This window comes from Onychostoma macrolepis, chromosome 02 (assembly GCF_012432095.1).
Source record: "Onychostoma macrolepis isolate SWU-2019 chromosome 02, ASM1243209v1, whole genome shotgun sequence".
In the NCBI taxonomy this organism is placed as follows: Eukaryota; Metazoa; Chordata; class Actinopteri; order Cypriniformes; family Cyprinidae; genus Onychostoma; species Onychostoma macrolepis.
Window position 1 is genome coordinate 5,467,952 of NC_081156.1, and position 19,892 is coordinate 5,487,843.

The window sequence follows — 19,892 nt, forward strand, 5'->3', positions numbered from 1 at the left end:
GGACTAATAAAAGTGCATTGAGCATCTCGCAGGAGTCTGATCTCTCAACATTTTTCCCACAATGCCAGATTATTAGACCGATCAAAATGCAGTCATTATTCCTAATGGTTCAACGTTTGAGATTCAACTTGTTTTTATTACCAGAATTTGATAGCATGACATTTTAGAAACACTTTTTTATTGGTTTTGAGAAAATGATGTTTCTCAAAGGATACATTCAAGTAAAACAATCGCTTTCTCAATACGCCACTGCATGACACAGAAAATAAATATGAAACTGTAACATGTTGAATTTGTGAGGCTCTGTCTCAGAGATTCCTATCACATGTAAACACATTTCAAATGAAGTCCTTAAAGTCTTCAGCTGAGTCCTGTACATCAGAAGCAGTTTGAGTTTCATTTCTGGTCTTAGTGTGTTGATATCAAGAAATTATATGGAAGACAACTTTTGGATGGCTGAATGGTTTTTTTTGTTTTTTTTGGTGCTAGTGTCCTTACAATATCACTGGTTCTCTTGTCCTGAACTTCACCTAAAGTAGAGCATCTCCTGATGATTGTGTATCATCTCATGTCCAGTCGTCTATACTTTACTAGGGTTGACCGCAGGTGTGCTCTCATACCCGTAGAGAAACGTAGCAGCGATAACCAGCATCGCACCCAGGAAAAACACACTACAAAAGAAAAAAAAAAAGCTTCATTTTCCTCAAGTTCTACAAACTGCAATAAGTGGGTCATTCCCAAGAAACGGTGCCATTTACGCCAGAAAATTTCAGGACTTTTTAAAAATAATTTCATTTGAAAAGGTTACTGCTGAACTGCCAAGAAATCATGTTTTTGCATCTCAGGCCAAAATTTCAGGGGACATTGCTGTCATATACGTTGGGTGATCACTGCAGGGGAGACGTTCCCAACAACATTCAGATTAGAGCAACATTATTTCAACCCTGTAACAGTAAGTTTTGGATTTATAACCTAGAACTTGAATAGATTACTGAATAATAGCAGATACTTTTGTTACAAATAAATGAATGAATGTGAAGTCTCAGGGAACACATAGTCAATTCACCAACAAATGAAAATGCTTTCTGTGTGTTGAGGGCTATTCACACGGAACATGTTTTTGTGTTTAAAACTGAAAGACGCATAAATGACCAGCATAGTTTTTCCATTTCATAGCGCTGTTTTTCTACATAAACCTGATGGATGTGTTTGGCTGATGCGCTCGCGTCTTTTGCATCGTCTCTTTCCTTGCGCTCACAAACTGCTTTAAAAGCTGACACTCGATTTTATTAATAGTAGTTACATTTTTAAATAACACATCTCTTTCACTGTGTCCATTTTGCTGTGTCCACCAATGTTTTTTTTTGTTTTTTTTCAATTGTTTCAATAGTAGCGTTGCATATTTTAAAAAGGCAGCACCGTGATGAGAGTCTATCTCACACCGAGCGCTGCATGTTTGGCTTTTTGTTTTATTCCACCGCCACACATTTTTAAACACAAAAACATGTTTTATGTGAATGTTTACATACAAACAATGGAAAAGCAGCATATCGGAGCACAAAAACGCATTCTGTGTGAATGGCCCCTCAGGGTGTTGAAAATCGCGAGATACAGAGTCCAAGACGAAGGTTTAAATAAGTGTTTGTTTAAAGTTTAACTTTTTAACCTGAGTGCCTCCTTTTTATATTGCTTTGTATGTGCATATATGTATATGTATTATGTACAAGATGAAAAATATACGTAAGATGCAAACTCAACGTTCAAACATGTTCACCTAGCACATGTTTACATAAAAAAATACAATAGAAAAGCATCACAGTGGAATATAAAAATATGTTCTGTGTCGGCGTTGATAACTTTGTGGGCAGCGTGCCGATATTCAGTGCCGATGCACTACGGGCGTCCCGAGTTCGAATCCCGACTCGAGGACCTTTACTGATCCCGCCCCCTATCTCTCTCCCACTTCACTTCCTGTCAGCTCTGATCTGTCCAATTATAGTAAAGGGGAGGAATGCCAAAAATAAATCTTAAAAAAAATTTTTCAGTGTGAATCCCTCTTAAGGCTTAAAAACCCCGAAATGCAGAGTAGTGGAATGATAGTAGCATCACAAAAAAACTTCAGGCTTTATTTAGTGCTGTGCAAATGTAATAGTTTAGTGTCAAATTCACTTTTCTATTGATGATAACACGCTCCTTTAAAAAACCCTTCATCTTATCATTGTGTTTCTCTGGGACAGCTGTGTTACCCACAGAACCAGTTTCAGGCGAGAAGCGCAAATATTGTGTGTGTAATTAAAAGAAACATCCTACCGCTGCAAGCTACAACATACAACACAATCAATTCAAAGGTATCCGCTCTGCTGTAGCTAAAATTGGAAAATTAGAATATGTAATGAATGCACACAAATGTTTGATTTGATTTTCGGCAGATCCACGCCACGTCTTTGACACACCTGGTATAAATGGACTGTTTGATGGCTTCTTCAAAGGAAATGATAATGTGTTCTGGCATAATTTAAACATGTAAAATGACACAAATGTAACTTCAACAAACAAAGGTTTTGTAAAACAGTACAAACCAAACACTCGCATGTGGATCTACACAAACATACATCTGCATCTCTTTAGATAAAATAATTTGCTTAATTAATAAATGTGAATTTATTTGCCTCGGAGTGCAAAGAGGCACTTCAAACAAATCAGAAGATAGCTCCTGTTTATTGGCCCATCCTGACCAGTTCGACACAGCAACACTGACACGACAATTTGTGTGAGTTTAGGGTGGGATGATCTTTAGTCACGTACACAAGCTTGTACTGTATTCAGTATCTTGTGAATTTTACCAGTAGTAAGGGACACGCATGGCACAGTTTCCCAGGAAAGACCCAAATACAAATGTGACTGTCTTACCTAGTAGGGTCAAAATCTTCCAACAAGAAATAAGAGATGAGGGTGGACAGAATGATTGAGATGGATGTGGCAAAGCCCTTCAGGATGTTATCTGCATATTTGATGACAGCTGCAATGACTAACCCACCCAAAGCCTACAGGAAGTATGTGAAGCACGTTTAACACAAATAACAACGTTATGTGCAGGTCTGTGCATGTGCTATTATGAAAAAGAAGTGAAAATGTACCTGAAGAGCCACCACAGTCCACGTCACACCATTGTACCCTTGAAAGAGTCCATTCTCCTGCACTCTTTCTCCGTCGTACGCAAACACTCCCCCAAGTCCAAAAATCAGTCCAAATAAACCTGAGAAGAACGATGGAACAAGTGTGGAGAAAAAGCAAACCTGTGTCACAAAAGCAAACACATTTCCTGAAACCTGAAGCAGGAACTTGTAAACAATGGCTACCAAAACCAAATGTGACACTGGAGCACAAAAGCAGTCTTAAGTCGCTGGGGTATATTTGTAGCAATAGCCAACACTACATTGTATGGGTCAAAATGATCAATTTTTCTTTTATGCCAAAAATCATTAGGATATTAAGTAAAGATCATGTTCCATGAAGATATTTTGTACATTTCTTACTGTAAATGTATCAAAACTTAATTTTTGATTAGTAATATGCACTGCTAAGAAATTCATTTGGACAACTTTAAAGGCGATTTTCTCAATATTTAGATTTTTTTGCACCCTCAGATTCCAGATGTTCAAATAGTTGTATCTCAGCCAAATGTTGTCAGATCCAAACATACCATACATCAATGGAAAGCTTATTTATTCAGTGTATAAATCTTAATTTTGCAAAATTTACACTTAAGACTGGTTTTGTCGTCCAGGGTCACAAATGTGTTTTTGTTTTCAGGACAAAAATTAAAATAGGTTGCTGGGCTGTTTCTAGGTTCACATTTTTAATAAATATCTGCTGACCTAGCTGAATATTACGGATCCAGACACTCTGCTTGCTCTCTTTGAGGATCTTTTCAAAATACACGCCAGCAAATCCGCTGGAGAAGCAGGCCACAAGCACAGCCAGCAGACCCATCAACTGAGAACCGGCAGTTAGATCCTCCTGCTTGGTGCTTGAGGTAACTTCAGTTGGCCACTGTTGGTTCAGGTTAAACATAGGAGGAGTCATATTTACAGCATTGATGAGTTTTCAAATGTCCCAAGAGAGTGTTAGAAGGTCCATGGAAATGATTAAAGAAAAACAGTGCTAAAAATAAATAATAAATACTAGAAAAAATACAAAATTAAATTAAATAAATATTTAATTAATTAAAAAATATATAATATAAATGGGATTAAAATATTTAAATTAGAATTGGAAACAAAACAAATAGTAAACAAAATAGGTTACCCGTTACCCTTGATAAATATGAGCAAAGGTGGCTGTGAAAATAAATCTGCATCGTTTATCCTTTTGATCTTTCATTTAAAGAAATTCACAAAATTCTAACCTTTCATTGAAGTAAAACAATGGAAATGGTGGGGGTCTCATTATGAAATAAATGTTTTCTTTAGTTCATGTTGGCCACAATTATTGGCACCCAATTATTGGCAACATCCTTTTCCCAAGATAACAGCTCTGAATTTTCTCCTGTAATGCCTGAAGAGTTTGGAGAGCACCTGATAAGAGATCAGACTATTTTCTTCATCCAGAATCTCTTCAGATCCTTCAGATTCACAGCTTCTTCTCTTCAGTTCACTCATTTTCTACAGGGTTCAGGTCAGAGGACTGGAACCAGAAGCTTGGTTTTGTGCTCAGTGACCCATTTTTGTGTTGATTTTGATGTTTGTTTTGGATTGTTGTCCTGGTGGAAGATCCAAACATGGCCCATTATAAGATTTCTAACAGAGGCAGTGAGGTTTTGATTTTTTATCTGTTGATATTTGAGAGAATCTATGATGCCATGCATCTGAACAAGATGTTCAGGACCTCCGGCAGAAAAACAGGACCACGACATTAAAGATCCAGCAGTATATTTAACTGTGGGCATGGGTACTTTTTATCCCTGTTTGTACTAAACTCATCTTGAGTGTTTGCTGCCAAAAAGCTCTTTTTAAAGTTTCATCTGACCATAGAAGCCAGTGCCATTTGAAGTTCCAGTCGTGTCTGATAACTGAATATGCTGGAGTTTGTTTTTGGATGAGCAAGGAGTTTTTTTTCTTCTTGAAACCGATTTGAACAACATGTGGTGATGTAGGTGCTGTTTGATATATATTTTTTAAGGTTTTCTGACCCCGATACTCAACTGATCTCTGCAGTTCTCCAGCTGTGATCCTTGAAGAGTCTTTAGCCACTCAAACTCTCCTCCTCACCGTGCATTAGGACGATATAGACACACGTCATCTTCCAGGCAGATTTTTAACATCTTTCATTGATTGGAAATTCTTAATTATTGCCCTGAAGGTGGAAATGTGTAGGTGTATTTGTGAAGGTGGAAATGTGTTAGGTTTTACACCTTGTGATGGATGATTAAGGGAATTTGGCCTTTGTGTTCCTCATATTTATAATCCTGTGCGACAGGAAGTCATGGCTGGATAATTTCATGCTCCTAGTCACCCCGGTGTGCTAAAAAATTTTTAATATGAATGGGAATATACTTCAGAGATATTTTACTCATAATAATTTCTAAGGGTGATAATAATTGTGGCCAACATGCATTGTAGATTGTATTTTATAATGTGAGTTTCCCCCTACTTTCAATTGTTTTACTTCAATGAAAGGTTAGAAATTTGTTAAGATTTTGAATGAAAGATCAAAAAGATCAAATCTATTTAAAATAGATTAAAATAAACAAAGAATTAGACATCCATATTTATAAATACTTATGAATACTTATAAATAAAGATGATTTATAATAAAATAAAATATATATTTTTAACAAATGTTCAAACAGAAGTTCAGAGGATATAAAAATCAAAGATGATGGAATAAACTGTACAGGAAAAAATATTCAGCTTAAAGAATAAACTATGTTAACCAATATTTGTGCCTTTTATGTATTTTTATGCTTTTTTCAATATAGCATGGTTAGCAACATACTAAGAACAAACTCTCAGTCAGAGTCAATTTTAACAGTCACAAAAACTGCTTGTTCCATAACTGCAGGTTTCAAAGAAAGTTGACCTGATAAACAAATCACAAGGCTACTTACCTGGACAAGTGCAATTCCAGTCATCAGAACGACTAGTGAGAGCCACTGGTAAATGCCCAGTCTTTTGCCCAACATGGACACGGAGAACAGGGCTGTAGTGAGGATTTTCAGCTGATACGTAACCTGGAAAACCAATGAGAAGGTAAATAAGGTAGGTCTATAAAGAAACACATTACTTTTTTTTTTTTTTAAAGAAAATTTTTTTGTTTGTTTTCCATTGAGAATGATTTCTGAAGGATCATGTGACACTGAAGACTGGAGCAATGAGGCTGAAAAATCAGCTTTGCATCACAGGAATAAATTACATTTTAAAACACATTCAAATAGAAAACATTTTAATTTGTGATACTATCTCACAATGGTATTTCCATGGAACATGCAGATTTCTGTTGACATGTCACCAGCTGACATTCATAAAATTATTCACATAATAAACATCTGAACTGGAGTGACAGAAAGAGGAATTTACTAAAGGTAATATTTAACTTAATAAGCAACAGTGTCATCATAGCTAACTATATATAAATATAGATATATTTATAACAATAAAAAGTGCTATAAATTGATTATATTTCACTATTTATAATATATTTGAAAACATTTTGAAGAAATACAATATCTCAAGCTGCATATCTCAAGTAAATACAAATGTTTAAAGGGGTGTTCCAAACATTAATTAGAAACATTGCATAATATTTCTGGAAATAACATACACATACACATACACACACACACACACACACACACATATATATATATAGTATGATAACATGTTTTTTACTAATACTATTTTATTTACTCAAATCAATCCTAAATAGCACACAACTAGTTCTTATCAAAACTGTAAATATGAAAAAGGTGCCACATGGGCATTTGTTTTCTGGGATTCAAATGATCTGGAAATTTTCCTAAAGGTCTTCTCTGGATTTGTGCTTTCTCACCTGGTAGGTAGCTGCATCTAGATTTGACAGAGCCACATAGAGCAGGTTGTTCTGCAGGGTGTAGATACCTGAGGGAATGGCCAACTTCAGCGTCAGCAGAGGCTTGCTGATTATTTCCTCCTTCAACACCCGATTCAGTGCACGAACACTGAAACCTAAGAGGCACATACAGCACTGCACATTAGACAGTGAGGTACAGCTCTCCTCTACTGCTCTGAGCTCCTGACAAGAATGAGAATGCTGTTTCAATAACGCTATCAGACAAAACACCAAAGGACACCGAATATTACGCTTGTTTCCAAAATTGGTTTTGTCAGAAACAATCTCAAAATTGTGAGAAATAAACTCAGAATCGTGAGGAAAATGTCTATATTGTGAGACATAAACTCAGAATTGCAAGAATATAAATCTGAATTGCATGATATAAACTCAAAATTACAGGAAATAAAGTCAGAATTGTGAGATAAAATGTCCAAATTGCAAGACATAAACTCAGAATTGCGAAAAAAGTCAATTGTGAGATATAAACTCAGACTCATGAGAATAAAAGTCTGAATTGAGATATACACTCAAAGTTGCCAGAAAAAAATTCAGAATTGATATAAACTCAGAATTGCGAGAAAAAAGTCTGAATTGTGAAATATAAAACAGAATCATGAGAAATTCAAGAAAAAAGTTCACATTGTGAGATATACACTCACAATCGCAAAAAAAGCTCAAATCGTGACACAAAGTCACAGTTACCTTTTTTATATTTTATCCCATGGTGAAAATAACCTTTCATAGAATATACACAGCATAGAGCCACAATGACATAAATCCCAGGAAAAAGAAAAGACAAAACACCGTCAGCGATACAGAGTAGACAGTGAAACCCTGGAGACAGACAAACACATATAAGAAAAACAAAAGATAACTACTATCTAGAGATCTTATGCATTACAGACGGACTGCAGAACACATTAGTTTCCACATGTCAGAGTTGAGGAGGTGCAAACTCACTGTGTTCTCTGAAGACAAGCAGCGTGCATGCAGCAATCTTCAGGACTTCAGAGCACACTACGGCAGACGACGCCAGGTAGCGCGGCCCGTCGGACTGCAGCGTACGCGAGTAACGCATTGTCAGCACCAAGGAGGTGGTCTGCAGCACCAGTACTCCCAGAGAAACATACTTCAGTCGTGATGAGGTGGACGACATGGAAATACCGGACACCTCCGATGATACAGAGACAGGGGACAGGGACAAGTGTCCCAGTTTAGTCTAACAGAGAGAGACAAAGTTGATTAAAGCCTGATACCTTTTTATATCACATGGGATATGGAAACATTTGCATATATCATCTACATACACCACTACAGTTTAGGGTTGGAGCTGAACTCTGCAGGGCTGCGGCTCTCCAGGACCTCCCCTGCAATAGAGCCTTGCATGGTGAGCGTGCATACAGGCCACGGCGGTTGAGTGCATTACTTATTGTTTTCTTTGAAACAATTCTACATGCTAATTCCAGGTCTTTCTGAAGCTCTCAACAAGTGATCCTTGGCTCTTGGACAACTCTTCTGATAATTATTTTTACTAATTTGTCAGAAATCTTGCGAGGAGAACCTGGTCATTGCTGGTTTATGGTGAAATGATGCTTTCCACCTCCGGAGTATGGCCCCAGCAGTGCTCACTGGAACATTCAGAAGTATAGAAATCCTTCTGTAACCAATGCCATCAGTATGTTTTGCAACAATAACGTTGCGAAGGTCTTGAGAAAGCTCTTTGCTTTTACCCCTCATGAAATGTTTCTGTTGCACACTGTTGCCAGTAAGTTACTGTAATTAAGATTTACAGTAGCAAACTGTATTTGATTTATCAGTATACTACTGTAATTCATTCATTTTAATATAGATTTCATTAGATTTTATCATTTTTATCTAGAATTAATTTTATTTTTAATCTACATAGGTACTACTGGCATTAAATTAAAACAGACAATAATTACAAAACATCAAATTCTTTATTTAAAACATTGCATGTATAACACTTAAAAATACAGTCTTCCAATGCTGGAACAGTGCATCTTCACCACTTCTCCTGTCTTAGGACGTTTTGCAGTGCATTATGTTGTGTCCTCTGGATTCATCCTCACAAAGAATCTTTAGGCAACAGAAACATAATGAGGAAAAAAAGACAAGCAGCCAAAGAATACATAACGGCCTGCAAAACCCAGGTGCTGCTCCAAAACGTGGCCACCATCTTTGCTCACCATCCACTTTGACAGAAATGTCTTCTCTGAAAAACAAATAGAAATAGCACACTTTTAAAAGGCAAACCTCATATAGAATACACAAATCTCTCAAAACTAGTTGTTCTCTTACCATGAATTATCAGTCTCAGGGTGGCTGGCCTGCTCATGTCTTTCTTGAGGCTTCATTGCAGTTGCCTTTAAAACACAAATACAAACAAATGCAGTAAATCTTAAATTCCATTAGAGACTATAACAAACTAATTCTAAAACTAGAAAGGCAGCTAGCCATAAAACTAGTTTAATCTAGCTAACATACAATTTAATTTTCTCAGGCTACTGGCCAACATTAACTACGAACACCTGAACTAAATTTCACATTAGTTAACCTAATGTTAGTATAAGATAAGCGTTGCTCGTTAAAAACTATTTTAATTCGGTAACGTAATTCAATGAGCTGACAAAAGTCGTTTGAAACACAGCGCAGTTTACCATAGTAAAGTTCTGTAACCGCCATGTTGACGAGTAAATGTTACTAATGTTAGGTAAACTGGTGTGCAAAAATCTGACACAAACACACAGACAAACGTACATATATTTTTACCTTGCTTGCTGGTCTTATTCTCTCGTAAGGTGCATCGACACACAGCATAGATGTTCTCCGGAGCTCTCCCACTCTCGCGGGTTCATCCCCGGGAAAAACCCGCGGCGCTGCCCCGCTGGACCCGTGTCTTCCTCGGACGCGAGTGGCGCGGCGAGGCGCGACTCGATAAAAAAGCAATATAGAACCCATTATATATACTATCTACAGTGGATGCGGACAGTAAAGTGATGCCCCGGTAAATTTCTGATATACAGATGTACTCCAAACGGATTTTCCAATCATTAGAAGAGATGTAACACCTCCAGTAGTAAGTCCCAAGCTGCTGCGGCGTTGTAGACACGGTGTAGGGCAAATTGTGTCAATCCAAATGTAAGAAATTAGGAAAATAAAACGAGCTCAGTATAATGGCGCCAAAGAGACCGTTACAGTAGTATACAGTAATTTTAAAAAATACAGTAAGTCTCTGTATGCGGGGTCTGACGTCACAGAATATTCCCATGATGCAAAGGGTATTACAGTTATTTACTGTAAAGGGAATTTGCAGTATTACACTGGGTGATATACAGTAAATAACTGTGGAAATTAAAGAAATGTCTAACAGTGTAGGCCATCAGTTGGGACTGAAGCAGCTAATATTAATTTCCACTGACGAGGGGCAGGATTGCTTTCTAATGACTGATAGATTTCAGCTGGTGTCTTGGCTTTCCATGCCTTTTTGCACCTCCCTTTCTTCATGTGTTCAATAATTTTCCCATGTCATTCCACTTTATTACACAAAACTTAATTTCTGAACTTATTTGTTTTGCTTTCTTTGTATGTATGGATTACTTGGGTTGTTACCGATATCTGGTGAAAACTGTCAACATGCACCTTTAGAAATATAATTACTGAGAAAAATGGTGACGTGTTCAATACTTATTTTACCCGCTGTATATATATATATTTCTGTGAAGGAAAAGCTGAATTTTTAATATGCTGATTTGCTGCTCAAGAAACATTTATTACTATCAATGTTGAAAAAGCATGTGCTGCTTAATATTTTTGTGATACTTTTTCAGGATACCTTGATAGATAGAAATTTGAGAAAGAACAGCATTTATTTGAAATGGAACAAAAGTGACAGTGAAACATTTATAGTGCTACAAAATAATTCTATTTAAAGCATTCTTACTGAACAAAATGATTAATTTCTTTAAAAAAATCTTACTGACTGAATTTTTGAACAGTAGTGTATGAATCAGTATCAAAATATAGATTTGAATAAGTAACTGACAAATACCTCTTTTCAAAATATTTTAGATTAAACTTTACATTAATACAGAGTAAATAATTAACAACACTACTAAATACACCCATAATGCATTACTAATGCATTTCTAATAGTTTTCCCATGCCTCCAAACCATTAGAGCATTATACATCACTAAATGATAATGGCCTTGTTTGATTATTAACAGCTCAAGGGAGACACCACAAAAATCATGTAACTTCACATGTCTTTCCAATACAATATACACAAACTCTGATAGTTTCACAGATCAATGATTCTCACTCACCCCAGTTAAAACCATCACAGCGGTGCCATTGCTGAGTTTGCATTCAGTCTTTTTGAGCTGCTGTGTTTCAGCAGATAGAGTATCCTTTCAGTGTAGGTACAGAGAAAGCATGCATCAGACTTGAGTAAAGAGCAAAGAGGCCAACATGAGCCACTCCCACTGACACACAGCCGGATGGAAGGAGGATGTGATATGATGTTGTAATCCTATATTTTCATGCAATTTTGCTTTCACAAAGGGAAAAACTATTTGCACACTGCCAGCTGGTAAAAGCACAGTAATTAAGACAAACAGAGTCTCAAGGTCATTGAAAAAGGAGCTGGAAGTTTTAATTTAATAGATTTACATCAATACAAATATGACTTGGCAAACAGAAGGTTTGGGTGTGATTGAGAAGGCTGGCCAGAGGTGGGGTGCACAGCACACACAGACGGCCTTATGCAGCTCTGAGGCTGCGGTGAGGGGGGTGAGCCACACAATCCTGCTCTGTGTGCAGGATGACAACTCAACAGCTCCTGTCCATTGAGATGCCCCCCGCCACCTCCAGCAGCCTCAGTGAGACATGCATATAATGTGAAAACATGACAATTTTGCCTATGAACGATTCATAAAACATCCAAACACACAACAGATTTTCCTAAATACATCCCACTTTATAAATCGACTGCTTCACTGCCTCGGCACAGAGGGACAGCGAATTTTCTACTCATTGCCTAACATAGGTACGACGTACAAGGATGCAGAAGCTGCACTAAAAGCCTACTTTGTGCCAAAAGCTAACATAGTGGCTGAACGTCACGCTTTCCGTAAACGTTGCCAGGCTCCTCACGAGACAGTTATACAATACGTTGCTGCTTTGCGTGAACTTGTTGTTACATGTGAATTCGGTGCCTGTGCTGATGAGATGATTCGCGATCAGTTAGTGGAAAATGTGCTTAGCCCACGAATACGTGAGAGACTTTTACTTGAGACTGATCTCACACTGGACAGAGCTGTCACAATAGCGAGTCAGATTGAATCAGCTTCTGATCAGGCTAAATCCATTTCAAATTCCCGCCAAGTTACCGCCTCCGTACAAGTAGTGCAGCACGTAGTAAAGCGCAGGAGAGGAAAATCTTCACATGCACCTCCTAATCCTGTTCACGTGGGGAGTCCTGCTTTCGTTGTGGCTCAGAGACACACTTAGCTGACGCTGCAAACTGCCCTGCTGCAACTGCAACATCACAAGTACAGTAACCATATCTACCTCTGCCGATCGAGCCTTTATGGTGAATTTGGTGGTTGACACCGGGTCTTCTGTATCTATCTTGCCTTATAGTACTTATGCATGCCATTTCAGTAATGTTGCACTGTCACAACCAACAGCCAGGCTTGTGACTTACGCAAAAGCTCAAATTCCGGTAGTTGGGTGTTTGTCAGCGAACATCTCGTTACATGACCACACAGTACCTGCTACGTTCTTCATTGTGGAAAAAGGCACTCCACTAATGGGGAGGGACCTCATGTCTGCACTGCATGTGAGGATTGAGAACAGTCAAGTACTGCCTTCTAATGCTCTTTCTGACCTTGCTCCTCCTGTACCAGTGTTACAGTGCACTGTTGCTGATTTAACAGAGTGCGGATGTGCTAAAAACTTTGTACACCGGGTAAAGCTGGATGAAACAGTCACACCCGTGCGCCAAAAACTTCACCACCTGCCACTCTCTGTTCGCAGTGCTGTGTCAGAGGAATTAAATCGCTTACAAGCAGCTGGGGTGATAGAACGCATAGACGCGTCTGCATGGGTTTCACCAATTGTTGTTACACAGAAAAAATCTGGAAAAATCAGGATGTGTGTTGACCTCAGAGGGCCAAATAAAGCAGTAATCGTTGACTCTTTTCCGTTGCCACACATGGATGAACTGCTCGCTGCTCTTAAAGGTTCTGCTGTCTTCACTACTATTGATCTAACTAATGCTTACTACCAAGTACCACTGCACGAGGACAGTCGCGATCTCACAGCCTTTTATTACCCATGATGGACTGTACCGATTCTGCCGTGTTCCCTATGGATTGGCTTCAGCGCCTGCAGCATTCCAGAAAATGATGACCATCATTCTGGCTGGCTTGTCAGGGGTTGAAAATTATCTGAATGATATTATCATCCACGGACGTGACATGGATTCACATGACAAAACGCTTCAAGTGGTGCTACAGCGTCTAGAAGCTGCTGGCTTACAACTCAATAAAGACAAGTGTCATTTCCGGAAAACCAGCCTGCTGTTTTTGGGACATACAGTGTCAGCAGAGGGCCTTCGTCCTGATGAGTCACGAGTACAGGCAATACTCAATGCCCCTGCACCGTCTGATGCATCTACTTTGCGCTCCTTACTTGGACTTATGTCGTGGTACAGTAAGTTCCTTCCTGATTTTGCCACTGTGGTAGCTCCAGTGCGCGCATGCTTACAAGCTCCAAATGGATTCAGCTGGTCAAAAGAGGCTGAACAAAGTTTAACCAAAGTAAAACATTTGCTAGCAAACAGCCTTCTTTGGCGTTATTTGACCCTGCAATGCACACCATTGTCTCCACAGATGCTTCTGACTATGGTCTATTGCACCTGTTGCTCTTCGCTCTACACTGGTTTCCATAGCGCATGAAGGACACCAAGGGGAGGTGAGAACTAAACAGCGCCTCCGTGACCTTTATTGGTGGCCAAGGATGGATGCTCAAGTTCACGATCTGTCCGTTCCTGTCATGTATGTCAACTTAATGACAAAACCGTGAAGTCACATCCTGCTCCTCTTCAGCCGGTGCCGCTGCCAGATGGACCATGGCAGAAAGTAGCTGTGGATATAGTCGGACCATTTGACACTGCTGCATCTGATTGCAGGTTTGCAATTACATTGACCGATTATTACAGCAAATGGCCTGAGGTCTCCTTTACTCACACCGTCACTACGGACTCTGTGGTTTCGTTTCTGTCATCGGTATTCAGTCGCCATGGCAATCCACTGAGCATAGTTACTGACAACGGTGTTCAGTTTACATCTGCTGCCTTCGCTGCTTTTCTGGAAAAACTGAATATTCGTCACCATCGTTCCTCTCTCTACTATCCAGCAGCTAATGGTGCTGTAGAGAGATTTAACCGTGTTCTCAAACACACCGTCCAAACGTCCATCCAGCAACATCTTCCGTGGAAACCTGTTGTGACTGACTTCTTGCAGGTGTACCGTGCCACTCCACATGCTGCAACCGGTACCTCACCTTTTCAGCTCCTCTATGGCAGACAAATGCGCACAAGGCTGTCTATTCTGCCATCCACTCCTGTGTGCTCACCCACTGATATGACTGTTCGCCAAAGGGTTGCACGGCTGCAACATAAAACGAAACTGTATACTGATGCCAAGCGCGGTGCACGCACTCCTTGCTTCCAGGAGGGGGATAAAGTGAGAGTTCGGAACCATCTGCATGTTCCTAAGGGGCACAGGAAGTTCACAGACCCTCTCAAAGTTAACAAAAAACTGGGGGTGGGTACATATGTTCTGAGTGATGTAAAAACTTGGAATGCTTCCAATCTCACTGCATTCCCATGCACAACAACAACAACTTCTGCTGAGAACGCTGGTCACTGTACTAATACTCATACTCTTAGACCCAAACGTAACACTCATAAACCTAGTTGGTTAAATGATTATGTTCCTTAGATCTGATGTATCGCATGCACTGTGCCTGCATTGCTTATGCTACCAAGTTGTGCTATCCTGACTCAATAAGTTCTAATAATACAGAATTGTTACAATCTGTATCACTGCTGTTTTCAAATATGTTACAGTGTTTTATACTGGAGAGTTAAAGGTTGGTTAAATGTACAAGATGACTCTGCTATCAGATTAATAATTAATAGATTAAGCGATTAATCTTGCTGTCTAGTTACCCCAAAGTATGTTCTTTAAAAAGGGGGGAAATGTTGTGTTCTCGTCTGCTTTACTTTTCAATCATCCTGCAAGATACCACAAATAGTTTATGCCATCTATGCAATCTTGTCAGGAATATTTAGAACAAGAATCATTCGATGACATTAGAACGCTCTGTTTAAGTATTACTGTGCAGCCCCCAAAAACAAATTAATTGTTTTTTTCTGTAATTAAGTTGCAGGGTCATTTTTAACTCACAGGGTTGTTTCTCTGACGAAACAACCCAGCCGCCCAGTTACAGTCAGATCACAGGTTTTTTGAGAGAGCGGTTGTCATCACCACTGAGTTGGTGCACTTCTGCAGGGAAATCAAGGTTTGTATACATGTTATTTCATTTATAAAGTCTTTACAGTGCTGTAAATTGTATTATTTTACGCAACATAAAGGACGAGATGTCAGTAGGCTGCGTCAGCAGCAGTTGTTTCGCGGTGGAAATGCCTTTGCCTTGCATAACATAAATGGATTTTATTCGTAATACCGAGTTTAATTTAATTTGATGTTAAAATATATTTTCTAATCTCAGTACTGTTTGTTTTTGGGCATGTTTTGGAGTCACGGCACCTTTCAGCTACGAGTGAAATGCGAGGCCACGGTCCGAAGTTCACAGTTCCCCCGGCGAACAGCAGCCCTTCTCCGGCTCAGATTTCAGTGACACCAGCACGAGAATTAACACTATTTCGGTGAAAAGCGATTACAGAGAACAGTTGAATACACAAATTAAAATGCTATTTTTAAAATGTAAAATTTTTTATGTCTAAAATGCTTGTTAAACGAGTTTAAATGTATGTAATATTGTAAACTATGCTGTATTCACCCAAATAAATTGCATTTGTCTTGTATTTTGTCAATATAGATACACTACTTTTTTTGCTTCAATATAGTAGAGAAGTAGGCATACTCAGATGCAGGGTGTGTCTGTTAGCTTTAAGCTCATCTATATGCTAGTGTTCCTGGAGGCCCCCATCACTTCACATTTTGTGTTTTCTTTGTCTGACGCACCCATTTCAGGTTTGGGAGTCCATACTTATGAGCTGATGACCTGAATGAGGTGCCCAAACCTGTTCCTGAAGGACCGCTGTGCTGTGAAGTTTAGCTCCAGCCCTAATTAAACACACCTGAACCAGCTGATCATGGCCTTCAAAAATGACCAAAATTATGACTTCCATACCAAACATGACTGAAATGTCACCATACCAATACTGAATCGATAGCACAACAAAAACCTAAAACAACAGGAAAAGTAACCAAATAAGATGACCCAACATAGAATTCTGTTTTTATTTAGCCTATTAATAAGCCTGAAATCTCTTATTTGACTAGCATGTTCATGCCCTGCTTTTTGAGCATTTTATTAAATAAAAAAAAAAAAACAACAACACAGGTTAGCCTCTGGTCTGCCTGTGAGCATTCATGTGTTTTGGAGGAGGCGTGGCTTTGGAGACTGATACTGCAGGGAGGGTGGGATCTTATGCAAAATCGCCTACCCTACCTTTAAGCGCAATAAGATGTGAAAGAGAACTGAACTTGCGATCGCATACTGACCGAGAGAGGCTCAGCTTCATTCACAGCTACTGTTCTCAGCTTCATATGGGTGTCAGTCTGCACAAGAGCCCCAAGATCTTTTTGGAGGCTGTTGTGTTTAATAACTCTTTTTACCACCATGAAGCATCATAATTTGTGTTCGGAAGATGCAACATGAGGGTGAGTAATTAATGACAGAATATTCATTTTTGAGTGAACTAACCCTTTAATACAGCGCCTGTATTTACAGAATAAAGTTTAACATACTATTAAGATGCGAATAAAGTATACTTTTAATCAGTTTTATTTTGATAAACATGACAAGATATAACATTAATGTAACATGCAAAGAGTTTTTATTGATCAAGTAATGCAGATTTGTGTGAGTACGCTGAACTGAAGGTAACAAGTCATTGTTGTCATCAGAGATTCTGGCCAATAAGGCGTGTCATCCATAAAGCTTCCACATTTGCATACTAATCGCATACTTCCCCACTGTAGAAGTAGTAAAGAGCAGTATGTCCAAATTCAGTTTTCATAAAATCAATACATTCAGCGACATCTGTCCTGACCCAACGTCCTGTTTTACAAGGAAATGATTAAATCATTTACATAAATATTAAAATATCAGTCTGGTTCATCATTATCTTAAAGTTCACTCAGTTCAACAATGGGTTTGGTAGGTAATTAATTATATAAAGAAAGTAAGCAGTGTCTAAATGCACCAACACCACTGGAACCTGAAAGTGCAGTCTGAGAACCTGGGGCCTGTACTATGAAGCCGGTTTAGTTGTCTAGCCGGATGAGTTTCAGGTTAGTTTGCCCCAACTCTGGGTTTTAGGTACCATGAAACAGGGTTATGACGGTGAGGAAATTCTCACCACCAGTAATACCGGTATCACCGTGGCGGGGGGTGGTTTGAGTTTTCCCTCTTCTCCTCGCTTTCCTTCAGGTTTTAAATAGCTTGTAAAAGCTCTGTGCACATTTTACTTTCACTTTCAAATTTGAGGCAATTCGGCATCAATTGCTTGAATTCAATTCAAGCAACAACAAAATACAAAGTAGAACAAAGCCTATAACTTTTATTAACAAAACGAATAAAAATACACCATGCTATATGCCTAATATAAAATAATAAATAACTCTTAAATAGGTAGCCTATACAAAACTGAAAATCAGTAAAAACTGAGGAACAAATAGCCTAATTATAAAACATAGAGCATTTATTAGCGAAACGATTAAGAACGTTTGGAGGCACGGACTGCATACACCTTGATGTAAAATAATGGGAAAAAATTAGGCTACAGTTTAAATTAAAGAAAAAGAAGAAAAGAGAAAGCTGATGATCAGCTTCATGGTACCAACAAAGCCTGATTGGACTGGTTTGGTTTTGTCAACTCGAAACTAATCCTGTAACCCTGAGTTTGTTCAGCCACCATCATGGCACAAGCCCCTGCTTTTGATTGTGGGAAGTTTCACCTCAGTCTGCTATTAATCTCAGGCACATATCAACCTCCTTTTTGTTTAACCTGGAGTTTATTAAATGCACAAATGGTGAATTTACTTTCTGCCCTGTCAGCAAAACGATGGAGGGCGTTAGCTGTAAATCAATATTTCACCCGATTAACCTGGACTTAGTAAACATTTTTTCATGCATGATACATCTCTATGCAAAACTAGACAAATGAGTTCAAGGTAAAGTAGACAGCATGGCATTGTTTTTTTTTTTTTTCTAAAGCTTTAATAAACAGCTGCATTATTATTTGATAATATAAACATATTTGAGGAAAAAAATCACTATGTTAAAACCCTAGCCCTGGTCTCCCAATCATATTTACGTGCTTTTAGGAATATGACACTGTGCTTTCTGCACAGGAATGTTTGTGGTTATAGACATTTGATTAAAGTGTGTCTCAAAATCTGGTGAGCTGCCTACCTGGACAGCATTCAGGACAGCGTCCTAACGTCCGAATGCTGTCACGTATATTGTTCAGCTCCCGTGGTAGCATTTGCAAATATTCAGATACGTAAAAAGCGTGTAGAGATGGTAAGTGAGTACTGTACCTGTGTTCAGACGTGCAGCTCAGATGTGTAGCGCTGAGTGAGCGTCGAGTCCATTAGCGAACCCAGCCCTGGCTCGTGCATATCAATCATTTGATATAAAACTATTACTTCCTCAACCAAGCTGTCAGCGTGAGGGAAACTGTGTTTGACACCCATGTTTCTGTCGTGTCAGTTTCACCAAAACTTTTTAAAATGAAGATGAGAATTTGCTTAGAGTGACATCTACCGCTATGGGTGTGTATTGCTTTAGAGTTTTTGTTTCTTTTTTTTTTTTTCTCTCAAACAAAAATAATATTTTCATGATGACAATTTTAGGAATATTTCTTGGGATTTTACCCCAGCAGAATATTCTAAAATCAGGTTTAAAATGTGCTGTCTTGACTTTGTAAAGATGAAATTTACCAACTAGGCAAAGTAGCAATAAACTATTAAAAATAAATAAACTAACATAATTTGAATAATAGTTTCTGTAACCTGCACCAGATTGGAAATAAATAAATATCAAAGCAATTTCTGTCCAAAAAGATTTGTTATTTGTTTTGCAGAGTAATTGTGAAGTAATTTACTTTAATTGAACTTTGCTTGATATGAGATAAGAAGACAGTAAGGAGAAATATATAAATTATTACTCTTGAATTAAATACAAATAGTTTTAGTAAGATTTATAAGTACATTTTTATTTTTTTTATTTTATATTCTATTGTTAGTTTTATCTGTTATAGTTATTTTATGATTATTTTAAATAATCTTTTTTAATGTACCTTGCATTTGACTTCCGTTATTGTTTGTTGCTTAATTTAATAAATACTGGATTTGCTGACGTAAAAATAACGTGGACATTAACATTTGTATTCATCGTTAAGATTTTAGGTTGAAATGTTAAAATTTAGTTGTCCGTATATTTAACCCATTTTTT

The 19,892-nt window shown here is 38.2% G+C and overlaps 1 protein-coding gene across 3 annotated transcripts; it reads right to left on the reverse strand.

The window, feature by feature from the left end:
- Positions 1-161: 161 nt before the first annotated feature.
- slc35a3b (solute carrier family 35 member A3b) lies at positions 162-19,167 on the reverse strand. Of its 3 annotated transcripts, none has more exons than XR_009267644.1 (8): positions 18,977-19,167; positions 8,053-8,311; positions 7,051-7,205; positions 6,110-6,232; positions 3,879-4,053; positions 3,138-3,256; positions 2,911-3,001; positions 162-671 (listed from the first exon to the last, which is right to left on the reverse strand). XR_009267644.1 is itself a non-coding variant. In XM_058756446.1 (8 exons), exons 2-8 carry the CDS (start codon positions 8,246-8,248, stop codon positions 581-583), a joined length of 993 nt encoding a protein of 330 aa, XP_058612429.1. In that variant the 5' UTR covers positions 8,249-8,311; positions 18,977-19,167; the 3' UTR covers positions 162-580. The 3 variants fall into 3 exon arrangements, 2 of the variants coding, with proteins under 2 accessions (XP_058612429.1, XP_058612437.1); XM_058756446.1 differs by having other exon boundaries at positions 2,911-3,044; XM_058756454.1 differs by lacking the exon at positions 2,911-3,001.
- Between the last annotated feature and the right edge of the window lie 725 nt (positions 19,168-19,892).

Bases quoted from the DNA above. Each gene is read 5' to 3' on its own strand.
- slc35a3b (XM_058756446.1), bottom strand. From the start codon at position 8,248: ATGTCGTCCACCTCATCACGACTGAAGTATGTTTCTCTGGGAGTACTG. The intron at 7,206-8,052 runs GTGAGTTTGCAC...TGTGCCTCTTAG, and splicing joins GCTTGTCTTCAGAGAACACA to GTTTCAGTGTTCGTGCACTG. The intron at 672-2,910 runs GTAAGACAGTCA...TTTCTTTTGTAG, and splicing joins GAAGATTTTGACCCTACTAG to TGTGTTTTTCCTGGGTGCGA.